Below are 12,397 nucleotides of genomic sequence, written 5' to 3'. Positions count from 1 at the left end.
CTGAGCTCCTGGCCGAGCAGAAGCAGATTAACCACTTTTTATAGAAGCTGGCAATAGATGAAGTTCCGGGCTTCTTCTTCCAGGGGTGGTCACTTCCAGTTAACTTCATGTGTGTGCGAGTCTGTGCCTCCCTGCAGACCTGCATGGCTCCTGGAGGAGAGGGAAGGAGAGCCAGGGTTCTGTCCCTGGGATGCCAGTGGGTTTATGCTGATTTGTGGGCAGCTAGGATGGGAAAGCATCCTCCTCTTGTCCGCCCGTGATCCTCTGCTATCTCCACTGACACTTGGAAATCCTGCAGTGGGATTCTATCAGCCTGTAAAGTGGGATCAGCAAGAGGAAAGCTGCGAGAAATACTGCAGGGATGAAGAAGAGAGAAGATCCCTGTTCTTAGCCTTCATTTGTGAATTGTAACAGCAGCAGGATGGAATTTGAACCTGTGTGCAATCAGCCAGGCATTTCTGACGTACATGGAATATGGGACTTTTCCTCCAACAAATATCAGTCACTCAAATAGTGTTTTCTCCCTGATGTCTCTAGATAAGAAACTGATTGAGCAGATGTAGCACCATCAGTTCTCTGACAGCATCCCTCAACATGATGTAGCACAAGACCAGGGCTTGTAGCTGATTTTTTTTTTTTTACCTTTTGCCTTCTTAGCTGAGAAATATAGCAGAAAATGGGAAAACACTTGCCTTGTTTTCAGTTTATAGTCCTTTCAGTCCTTAAAATACACCCTTAAAGACTTTCCAAAGGGCTTCGGGGTAGCACAATGGGTTTAGCAATGCTCACGGTAACTGCAGAGAGCAAGGTCCCCCAGTCTGCAAATGAGGAGGTCATGGCCCTGCAAGGCAAAACAAATTATGTCCAAGCTCAGAGAACATGAAGAGCTGAAAATAGCAGCCAGAAAGCTATGCCAGTGCCTTATTTGCAATCATCAAACCACATTTTCAGTAAATAACAGTGTGGATGCAAACAGTTACAAATTAAGCCCATTCCTTCCTTCTCTTGGGATGTGGATGAATCATGTTCTGCTGCTGCAGTTGATAAAAGTCTTTAGGAAGTCAGAGAGGGACCCAAATTCTGTTTTATTCATTCTGTAAGGTTTATGAAAGCTCTTGGTGGTTTCTTCTGCGTTGATTCTACGGTCCCAACCACCTCCCATTCCTCCAGAGCTCATGCTTCACACTGCTCAAGAAACGTCATCAGAGGCCTGGATGCTTTCCCATGTCAGTTCATGAAAATATATGCACCAACTTGAGTTTTGGTAAAGCACTATAGGGACTTGGTGTGTTTGCACTTGGATGGCCTTTTGAAGGCAGCAGTGCTTCCCTGTTGGCAAAATGAGCCTAATGCATCTGAACACCAACTGGAGAGGAAAGAGCCATCTAATATTCAGCCTTCTGAACTTAGTATACAATGCATCTTCCAGGATGTATTGGCACAGACAACAGGCAAAAACACACCTTCACTAGTTTGCTGCATGCCTGGAGCCATGAACTGAGCATTAGGGCAAAGCTGAGTTTTTCCATTTCCTCTCAGGACCTCAACAACACCAATGCCAACTTGCCAAGTATTGCAGGCAGAGGATTTTCAGTGAGGAGCCTCCCAGTCATTCCCCAAGGACAGCCTTCCAACTGCATTGTCAAATTCAGGTTATTTTTAGGCTCTTTCCCTAAGGAAGCAAGATTAATATCATTGCAGGGCAGGCACTCACATGTGTGTGCTGTATGAGATTGTTTGTCTCTGCCCTCTCCAATGGGTTTTGGGTATTATGTTTTTGTGGCAACTTCAGCTAAGTTTGATGGAACACCAGAAAGTCTCAAAAAGACCACTTCCTGCAAAGCTGGGGAAAGCAGTGGGCAGGATGGAGGAGAAACGTAAGTACTTCCAGACCCAAAAGCTAATACACTCCCCAGAGCTTCCCCCTCCACGTTTTCCTCTCCATGTGGCTTACAGTGTTTCCCCACCTTCATGGGGATGGGAAACTTGCCCACAGACCATTTTCAAAGAGAGTGCTTCAGTTACCTTGCAAGCAAAGCAATATCCATCACCTATCCATCCATCCACCCATGTATACGCTCTTCCCTCTATCCACCCACCCATCCCTCCCTCCATCCATCCTTCCATCCATCCACTCATTCATCCATCTATCCACATTCCACCCATTCTTCCTTCCTTCCTTCCTTCCTTCCTTCCTTCCATCCATCCATCCATCCATCCATCCACCCACACACCCAGACAGTTAAATAGCCATCTCTTATCAAGCTACACAACAGATAGAGGGGAATTCAACTCTCTGACCTCAACATCTTTTTCTTTTTAGTTCTATCGTTTGTAGGTGAAATAGAATGCTGAGGTTTAACAAGTATTACAATGTTTTGAAAGTCCCTATTTCTCTTCCCAGATTTGTTGTTATTGTTGTTTGTTTCTTTATTTAGTTGGGGGCACTTTTTCTGTGCAAGGTCTGTACATCAGGTGAAGAAAAAATTACACTTTCTGCCCTTACAAAATTTGATAGATGTCACATAAATGAAACCGCAGATAATCTCAGGTCAGGGCTCTGCAGTTGCATTTTGCCTCACGGTGTCCCTGTTAGGCCTGACATGGGTGCTAACACAGGTGAGGACAAAGCAGTGCACAGGGCTGTGGCTGCAGGAATCTGCCATCCCTGTGCATCCAGGGACACTTTGAATCCCACGGTGATGGGAATAGAGGGGAAAGGGGATACAGATGTAGGGATACGGGTGGGCTGCAGGATGAGGGGCAACCTGACCATCATTTGCCTGGGGATGCGCATCCAGTTGGTGCGTGGTGCCATTGCAGTGTAGGTGCTACAAGGATTTCCCTGCAGGATGAGGGCATCAAGTACCAATCCCTAATTTGGAGGAAGACCCTCCCACACCCTCTCGGCATCTCCCGGTCCAGAGCTCCCCGGTGCAGAGGAGGTAAACAGCAAAGGGAGAGGGCGGAGAGAGAAGGCGGGGGCGAGGCGGGCCCGGGGCCGCCGGGGGAAGGCGCTCGCAGCTTTCCAGGCTATAAAACGGCGAGGCCAGGGCCGGGCGAGCAGAGTGGTACGGAGGGACAGCGCGGCACGGAGCGGCACGGAGCGGCACTGCTGGGCCCGCCCTGCCCAGCGCCCGGCGGAGCGGAGGTAACGGGGGCGGTGGGGAACCGGGAACGGGAGCCGCCCCGAAGCGCCAGCAGCCCCGGGAGCGGCTCCGGCTCCGCAGCCGCTGAGCGCGGGGGGCTGCTTTGTGTGTCCTCCCCGTTGCCCTGTGCATATCCTCTCCCCAAAATGGTCTCGGACTCAAAGCCACCGAGGAGCAGAGCCGGGGGGGACCCCCGTTCCGTCCCTGCGCGAGCTCAGAACTCATTCTCAGCCAAGTCCCTCTGATATGAGCTGGAAGGACACGCGGATGCAAAACTCAGCCTCGGCTCTATTGCCTTTGCCCTCCGATTTCTGTGTAATTTGAGTTGAGGATCCTTTGGTGCCGCTCTCACAGAGCCATACGGCAGGACACGGGGATGTGGCAGTGCTTGCTGATGTCCTGTGGATGCGGGACGCGGCCCCGCGGGGGGCTCAGCGACCTGAGAGCTGTGCTGGCATCAGATCGGACAGAGCATCAGGAAGCACTACCAGGGTTGCTGCAGAGAAGCCCCTTTTCCCTTCAGTCCCAAACCCCTGCACAGAGCGTGGACTGGACTGGGAGCCTGTCTCTTGAGCCAGGTTTATGTGAATGCTAATTTTGAGTGTCCAGCAATGTTAAATAAACAGCTTGCCTGTGGAAAATGCATGAATATGGGGTATCTGACCCATGGCTGGATCTACAGTGCAATGTTTCATGGCTGGGGAGATCCCAGCAGTCCTCATCTTGGCCTGAGCCTCTATTGAGTACTTTCCAGGAGCAGCATGGAGTAGGAGTGCCTGCAGCACAGCCACTCTGTCCTGTACACATGCATTTCTGACAGCCCTGTGGCTCATTAACTCCCCTCCTGCTCCCTTGGCACGCTAATCCAAGATAAGGATTAGGGAAGAGAGCTGACTTCCAGGCTGCCACAGGGACAGGGCTGATCTCATACTGCTCGCAGGTGGAACGGGAGTGTGATTGGGCTTGGGGTTGGCGGGACGACGTTGGCTGGCAAGCTTAACCCGGGCACGGTGCTGCTTTGTGTTGCAGGTGGGAAGCAGCAGTAGCTCACAATGGCCCTGGCGGACAGCGCGGGCTGTGCCAAACCCAGCGAGGATTTGCCTTTCCCTGAAATCATTGAGCTCAACGTGGGCGGACAAGTCTACATCACCCGGCACCCCACCCTGATCAGCGTGCCGGGCTCGCTGCTCTGGGAGATGTTCACACAGAAGAACATCCGCTCCTTGGCTCGCGACAGCAAGGGCCGCTTCTTCGTGGATCGGGACGGCTTCCTCTTCCGCTACATCCTGGATTACATGAGGGACCAGCAGCTGGTGCTGCCCGAGCACTTCCCGGAGCGCAGCCGGCTGCAGCGAGAGGCTGAGTACTTCATGCTGCCAGAGCTGGTGAAGATGCTGGCCCCAAAGCTCAGCAAGCAGAATTCGCTGGGGGACGACCCGTGCCAAAGTGACCCTGAGGAGCCGTCCCCCAGCGCTGACACCGCCCGCAGCCTGACCGCTGCCAGTGCCGCGCTTCCCAGTGCCGGGGCTGGCGGTGCCGGGGGCACGGGCACAGCAGGCGCTGCTGGCCCTGACATCCGCAGGGCTGGGTTCATCACCATCGGCTACCGCGGCTCCTACACGCTGGGCAGGGACAGCCAGACGGATGCCAAGTTCCGCCGGGTGGCGCGGATCATGGTCTGCGGCAAGACGTCGCTGGCCAAGGAGGTTTTTGGGGATACCTTGAATGAGAGCAGGGACCCAGACAGGCCTCCAGAGAGGTACACCTCCCGGTACTACCTCAAATTCACCTTCTTGGAGCAAGCCTTTGACAAACTGGCCGACGCTGGCTTCCACATGGTGGCTTGCAACTCCACAGGCACCTGTGCCTTCGCCCACGACCAGACAGACGACAGGATCTGGACCTCTTACACCGAATATGTTTTCTATCGTGAGTGACACCAAAAATAAACACCTGTCCAACCACCGAACGCCAACTTTCCCTTTCCTCTCCTGTTCCTTTAGAAGGTAGACATCCATACCCTGAATCCCAGCATCCCCCCTTTTGTCTCCTTTTTTGAATTTGTTCTTGGGTTTTTTCCCTTCCTTTCTCCACTTTGATCCTGTTTGGCTCCTCCTTGTAGCAGCAGCTGTCGACCACCAGACTCCTTTCCTCTCTCCAAATCCTGCAGTAGATCCCAACCCTCCTGGACGCGTGGACTTGGACATTGCCACAGCGCGTTTTTTGGGTGGGAGGGATGGGACACCGAACTGTGCCAGGATCCCATCTGCCCAGGATCCATCTGTGATGGATACCGAACTCGGCTCTCATGCTCTATGTTCCGCAGCCAAGCGGGACCATGCTGCAGACACTGTGCTTGAGCATCCGAGGAGCCCAAGTGTTGGGTTAAGGACGTGGAGAAAGGTGGGCAGCAGAGGGAAAAGCAGCTGGAGGGAAGATGCAGCCTCACAGCATGGATATATTGCCATTAGCTCCTGTAAGCAGCTTAGCGTTTCGACTGTCGGTGCTGGGGAAGGTTAGCTAAAGCCGCACCCTCACCCTGTGTCAGGGTTTCTAGTTCGAAGCATCACTGCTGCCCTGGGGTGCCTCAGTGGGTGAGATGGGGGGGGGGGGCAGGGGCTGAGATGCTTGTTGGGGGGAGGTGGGGGGGGAGGGGGCTTGTTACTATAGGGCGTCAAATGCTTACACATCTCTTAAACTCTTGGAGGGCTGTCCAAAATGTGCCCTCCCCTCTCTGCAGGCTGCAGGGGGATGGGTTAGGATTGTACTGGAGGCATCATCTGGGCTCAGCCGCTGTAGGTCCAAAGGAATAATTGCCAGATGTGTTGCACTTTGGGCAGTCTCTCTGAAGGTCTCTCCACTCGCAGCTCTCTGCAGCCTGTCAGGCTGCTTTGCTGGGCGATGTGTAATAAAGGAACAAAACCCACTCGCCCGTGTGTGCGTCTGCCAGGAGGTTTGTGTATGCACCTGGGGGGTTGCTTGAGCAGGGCAAAGGGAGTGATGTGCATCAGTGCGTGGTGTGTTCAAACTCAAATCTACCTTGCCTCACTTTGCCCCTCTCCTCCTCTTTGAGCCCTGCCAGCTGGGCAGCTCTGCAGGGATGCTGATGCGATCCCAAATCACCCACTGTCATTCCCTGGTCCATCCCCTGATTCCTCCCCATGGCTGTGCTGGATCTCAGCATCCCAGCACACACCTCCCTGCCTTGTTTCTCATCTCCTCAAGCGGCAAGAGGTGAAGCCCTGGGTTAGGGAGCTTTGCCAGCTGGATGCCAGCCAAAGAGGCATTTCTGCCCAGGGTTCAGCCAGGAGGGAGGCTTGCAGCAGGTTTCCAAAGAAGCAGGAGGGCTGAAGCCTTCTGGCACACAGGGATAGCTACAACTTTACGGCAAGGCATTCTGTGTCTGGATGAAGCAGAAGGTGAAAACGCTATTTTTATAAGGGCACATTCCTCATTGCAACAGCACTTTAAAGAGGAAATTACAACCAGCTTGCAAAAGAGAAAAGAGAACTTCAGCTCTTCAGAGAGGGTGAGGGCAGAATTAAAATCCTTTTACGTAGAGGAGGATAGGCACTGTTTAGTTGTTGGGTTTTTTTAAAACTAAAGATTTTCTCTTTTAAGCAATTAGGACTGATTGGAAAAAGAAATTGCTGCCTTATGAGTAATGCCAATGTTAAGATATTTGCTTTTCCCCTCTGGAACTGGTCTGAAAAAATGAATCTCGTGGGATAAAGTGTTTTTCCCAATTGGGGAACCATAACAACAAAGTCAATGTGGTGTCAATCTGCAGGGCTGTGTGACATGGGCTCTTAAGCACTATACCCCATGCAAAATATGATTGGAGCAGAATGTTTTGAATCATTTGAAAACCAATACATTATGTAAAAATACTGTCACTGAGGTCTAACTCTCTCAGCTCTGACAAATTTGAGGCTGTTTCTTTTTATTTTCTTTGAATACATCCAGTAATAGAAAGAGCATGCATTTACTGCAGCCCAAGGCTGGGAGGAGAGCCTGGTTAATTGGATCCTTAGGAGAAACAATGTGCATAGAAGAGGTGGTGCAGAAAATCAAGGTTGTTATCCTCTGAGCCATCACAGCAAGTCACTCAAGCAGGGCAAAAAGAAGTGGGTGGCTGAGGGCAGGAGGGAAGCTCTCTCTCACCAGGGTTTCAAGGAAAAAGGGCAGATGGTGCTTTCCTGGTGTCACCTCTTTTGCCTGCTGCTCCTTCTCCGGAGCATTTCTGCTCAAGGGAAGTGTTGGGTCTTGCTCAGTTTGCTTCCCTGGAGCTTGCTGGACCTAAGGTGATCTTTGCCTTCCCAGGAGGGCAGCGCTGTTCTTCATTCATCCCTGGGGCTTTGAGGAGGAGCTGACTGCCCCAGCTCAGTGGCGGGTGGCTCTGCTGTCACCTCCATGGATGGGCACGTGGGCTATGCGTGGGCAGACCAACTGCTGTCAGCATCCGTAGTAAATCAGAATGGGTTGCACATGTGTTGGGGGATTAGTCATGTGTTTGCAAAAGTCCCCAGCCAGAAGGTATCCCTATGATTCTTTCAATCTGACCTGCACTGAGTCGTCATCGGCTTTTCTGAAGGGAGCCCTGCTGTGAATGAGAGGTGGGAACTGCATTAATCTAGAATCATACAAGCCAACCCATCCCTATGTTTGACAGGTTGATGGTTGGACTCGGTGATCTTAGTGCTCTTTTCCAGCCTTAATGATTCTATGATTCTATATGCCAGACCACCTGCTTTGCGGGTGGGTTTGAGCATGCCATAAGAAGCCCACAACCTCCCAAGGTGGCCTCAGTGAAGTATGGAGTTCCTCACGGAGGAACACAGAGCACGGTGGGTGAGAGCATCCCTTGGGACGGTGGCTGCTCTCACCACAAAGCTTCCCCAAGCTGATGCAGCAGCTGCTGAGTTTCAGAAAGCCAGGGCTCTGTACTCAAGGGGTGAGGCTGAGCTTTCAAAGCCTGTTTTCCCGCTGAGGGATAATGTAACTCACCCTTTCATTTAGAGATCCCTAGAAAACCATCCATCCTAAAATAATATCACTCATTCAAATAAGCGGGGAGGTGAACCCATGGGTCTGCATTCCCAGGCAAGCGCCCTGCCCACAAATTGCTGGTTATTGCTCTCTCGGCGTCTTGTTCTGCACAACAATGCAGATCTGAGCAGCCTGCCCTGTGAAACAGAAGCCAAATCCCATCTGTCTCCATCAGACACTTCTGCCACCGTGAGAGAACATCTGAAAACGTTTTGTTTCTGGGTCTGTTTTCAGTTCTTCCATGAGGGAGCACTTCGGTGGCAGAAATGCCTGGTTGTTTCAGAAGCTCTGCTCTGTCCTGCCAGGATGCAATAAGGATGGAGGAGATCAGTATCTGTGGCTGGGAAGAGGACAAGGAGGTTCTTACAGGGTCCTTGCCTCATGAAAGACCAGAAGATAGAAATGTTAGATGCAGAATCCCCATCTACCACCTGGAAATCCCAACTTGGAGGAGACCTGAGACTGCTCAGCACATCGGAAGATGGAGAGCTGCATAAGCACTTCACCAAAGGAAGCTTGTTCAGTCTGTGCTGACAGCTTGCTCTGAGCTTAAGCTGGTGACTTTGTGACTTGCAGATGATTTTCTTAAAAGGTTTTTCAGTTAAAAAGGTTTTGCATAGTCCCAGGTAGTAGATGGCAGGGAGTTATCACCCCACCTCCCCTGGGAGAGCTGTGCAGTATATGATTGAAAAACGTTCTTGCAAACAGGCTACAACAGATTTCAACTAAATGAAGCTCGACCTCATAGGACAATCACTACATCCTGTGTCCCCTTTCCCTCCTTACCCTTTTCCAGGCTTGAGGCACTGTGCTGCAGGGTGCACTTTGCCAGCAGTACCTTTAACATGATTCCTAAGGACCCCAACATCCCAGGCAGCAGGACGAATCTTCCATCAGAAATCCATTTTCCCCCTTTTCAGACAGTACTCTGGAGAACAGAAAACTTCACTCAGCCCCACAATTTACTACTTCCAGCCCCAAACTGGATGATGTGATTCAGCAGGAGGCAGATGAACATTACACCATTATGGAGGATAAGCTCAGCTCTTTGCTGCATGCTACCCTCTCTTGCAATTCTAATCAGGGACATAAAGAGCATTAAGAAAAGCATTTGTGTGCAAAACACAAATCAGCTGGCAGGGGGTACAGGAGGAGCTGTACAAGCCCAGCCTTCCTGGATGAATTTAGGAGCTTTGGCAAATGCTAGTGAGGGACTAGCAGGCAGGGATGGCACCACGTTTCTGGTAGTTGAAGCAAGTGAGATGAAATTGGCCTCATCATGGTCCTCTCCTATCATCATTCAGAGGACCTCTAAGCAAGGCAGGGAGGAGGAACACATTGCATCCTCTTTTTCCATGGCTGAGGTCCTTGGTATATTCTCCCAAGCTGGTGTCATGGCTGACTCCATGCTAGATTCAACAGGAACCACATCCTGAGGACAGGAACCACATCAAGGCCACCACAGCTCATTCTGACACCCAGGGCCTTTCAGAGAGCTCTTTGGTTGGCACTCCAGTGCCCATCTTCCTCCAGTCCCCTTCCCCTGCCCAGATATGAGCTCAACCCTTAAGCAACAAAAGCACACGGGAGAACAGTCTTTGTATGTTCCCTGCCTTATGTGAGCTGTACAGGCAAGCAGCCTGCTGAGCCCTCGCAGGACATGAAGAGAGTTATTTTTGTCCCCATGGAGGCAGCTGGAGGTCCTGAGCAGAGCTGGAGTATCAAAGATACTCAGATGCTTAAAGCTTATTATTTGAGCCACAGATGTTGTCAGACTCTGAGAACCCACACCTAAATGCCCAATGGACATAAGAAATGAATTATTCTTCAAAGTGGGGAGAGGAGGGCAAAGGAGGCAGTGCTGGTGCAGTGCAGCTGTGTACTGTTCCCCAGGTCTGATCAGATGGGTGATTGAACAGCAGAGGTTTCTGAAGCCTGAATGTCCCTGCCCTGATTTAAGCCTACTCTTACTAGTTCAAATCACAGCAGTTTCTTACCCCTGTACAGCCAGCCACCTGCTTTTCATTATAAGCTTCAGCCAGATGCTATTGATCAAGCAGCCAGGACAGCACAGCTCCAAGCCTGAACTGCTGAGTGTTTCATAAATGCCTGGATTTCCTCTCAACTGCAAAGCAACGCACAGTTGAAACAAAACATGAGCTTTGAGCTGAGCTCAGAGGAGGTTTTGAGGCTCTCAAGCATCCATTGCCTCTCTATCTTAAGTGATGGCTTCCCTGTGCCCACTCTTCCTTCAACCCAGAAAAACTTGCCCAAGTGATCAAATAGCCATGAGAGTAGAGTAAAGGGCAATCCCCAGAACTTGATGAGGCATCTGAGCCAGAGCGATGCTCTGAAGCAGGCAGCAGTCCAGCAGATGTCAACATGCTGTGCTGTTAGCTGAAGACAACCAGGCAGAGCCCAATGAATGAAACCCTGAGCAAACCACTATCTTCCACTTGGGTCTGGAGTGAGGTGGTGGTACCTTAATGGGAGAAGAAGTCCCTGATGGAAGGAGAGGCCAGGCCAATGAAAGAGCACATGAAATCCAAAGTAAATCTTGTGGAGGCTCTGTGGGCAGGCTTGGTGACTTCCACTTTGTACAGAACTGTCCCCAGAGCCACCAGACAGTGGCAGAGCCATGATGGACCAGCCAACGCAGCCATCAGAGCCTGGGCATGGGACAGACCCCACCAGGGCATTTAGAGTTTCAGTTTTACAAGGGCTAAATCCCCAGCTGCTTAGCTTAGCAGTGCCATTAGACTCTCAGCTTTTGCCTTTGTTTGGTTTTTAATTCCAAGCCCTTTTCCGTGACAGGGAAGACTCAAAACCGAAAACCAAACAAAAGCATGAGTTTAAGGCCCAGAGGCCCAAATAAAATAAATAAAGGAAACTTAAAAAAAAACTATGTCAAGTTTTCCTTAACAGTCTTGTGTTTCAGAGTTGGCCAGATAGTCAGTGTTTATCAGAACCAGACTAGCAGATACTTGCAGACAGAGAATTTGATGATTTCCCTACCCTTGAGCACCCAAAGGGACATGGTCTGGTAACAAAGCCGTAGTTCTTCATTCATCCATGGGGCACATTGCAGAGGGAACAGCATTAAGGGCAAGGAGCCTCTTGGCATATTCTTAAGCAGCCAGACTCCATCCCTTGCTCACCTGGGGCAACTCTGTGCTTAAACAGCCTTGAGTTTTCCCCACAGATAAGTGAGAAAACCCACTGAGCTGCAGTGCTTTACCCCAGCTGGGGATCGCTTCCCCAAAGCTGAGGCTTTCAAGCAAAAATAAAAAGGGTAAAACCCCGAATCCTTCCCCTCTACAGCAGAACAACAGATCACAGTTTGTTTAGTGAAATCCATGCAATTATACCCTATTTCTCTCATTACAGCTAAGTCTTTTTGTGAATATACTGTTTTAATCAACTCAAAGAATTAAATGCCACGAAGAACACAGGAGGAGGTCTTCTGTAGGTGCAAGGGGACAGTGCGAGGGACCGTGGGCAGGGACATGCAGCTGCATCCTGGTTCAGGAGAGGAGGAATAGAGGTAGTGGGGCGTCAGGGATAAGGATTCCCCACACAGTGCTGGTGTTAGAGGTAGAGCCTGTGGTTGATGGAGAAAAAACAAGAGAGAAGTCAACAGGAAACCATTTCGCAACCCTCCTGTCACAGCGCAGCTCCCTGCTCTGCTCAGCTCCGCAACCATGGCTTCCTATGCAATCTGGCAGCTCCCTCATCTCACTGATTTTGGAGCCACCCTGACATTTGAAGCTTTTATTTTCTTTTCTGGAGAACTTGCATTTTTAAAATCTCTGCACAACGCAGCTGCATTTCCAGCTTCTCGTTTGTGTAAGTGGAAACATCTCATTTGACTTCATTCAATTTAATGGAGAGACTCCAAGGGCAGAGAAAGCGAGGGTGCGGCCAAACATTTCCTGGTGGGCGTTCCCAAAATATCATTGTTCTTTGTGTGCAGGGACAGTATTTAACACAAAACCCCGGGGAAACAAAAATCAACAAGGAGTCACACTGCAGTCTTTAACACTCATTTTGCTCCGGAGAACTGAAGTCCCCAAGTCCCAGCTTGGAAGAGTTCCCAGTCTTCTTGAAGTCACACGAGCAGAACTGGGCAGGAAAGTGCTTCTCAGCATGCCAGAAAGCTGAACGTGTACTCAACACATTGGGGTTACAATAAGGTTTTG

At 50.6% G+C, this 12,397-nt stretch overlaps 1 protein-coding gene and 1 long non-coding RNA gene across 3 annotated transcripts; one reads left to right on the top strand and one right to left on the bottom strand.

Annotated features, from left to right (window-relative positions):
• The first annotated feature begins 3,056 nt into the window (after window positions 1–3,056).
• LOC128075922 (BTB/POZ domain-containing protein KCTD12-like) lies at window positions 3,057–7,045 on the top strand. The gene is made up of 2 exons (XM_052673112.1): window positions 3,057–3,151; window positions 4,179–7,045. Exon 2 carries the CDS (start codon window positions 4,202–4,204, stop codon window positions 5,084–5,086), a length of 885 nt encoding a protein of 294 aa, XP_052529072.1. The 5' UTR covers window positions 3,057–3,151; window positions 4,179–4,201; the 3' UTR covers window positions 5,087–7,045.
• A 30-nt stretch (window positions 7,046–7,075) lies between these two features.
• Window positions 7,076–11,110, bottom strand: LOC128075924 (uncharacterized). 2 transcript variants are annotated; one of them, XR_008204153.1, is made up of 3 exons: window positions 10,196–11,110; window positions 8,985–9,126; window positions 7,076–7,752 (listed from the first exon to the last, which is right to left on the bottom strand). It is a non-coding gene; the product is annotated as an uncharacterized LOC128075924 (long non-coding RNA). The 2 variants fall into 2 exon arrangements; XR_008204152.1 differs by having other exon boundaries at window positions 8,985–11,110.
• Between the last annotated feature and the right edge of the window lie 1,287 nt (window positions 11,111–12,397).

Source organism: Tympanuchus pallidicinctus, unplaced genomic scaffold (genome assembly GCF_026119805.1).
Source record: "Tympanuchus pallidicinctus isolate F22 unplaced genomic scaffold, pur_lepc_1.0 scaffold13, whole genome shotgun sequence".
NCBI classification, from domain to species: Eukaryota; Metazoa; Chordata; class Aves; order Galliformes; family Phasianidae; genus Tympanuchus; species Tympanuchus pallidicinctus.
Note: the sequence above shows the minus strand (reverse complement) of the source record. Positions and strands in the feature narration are given on the sequence as shown.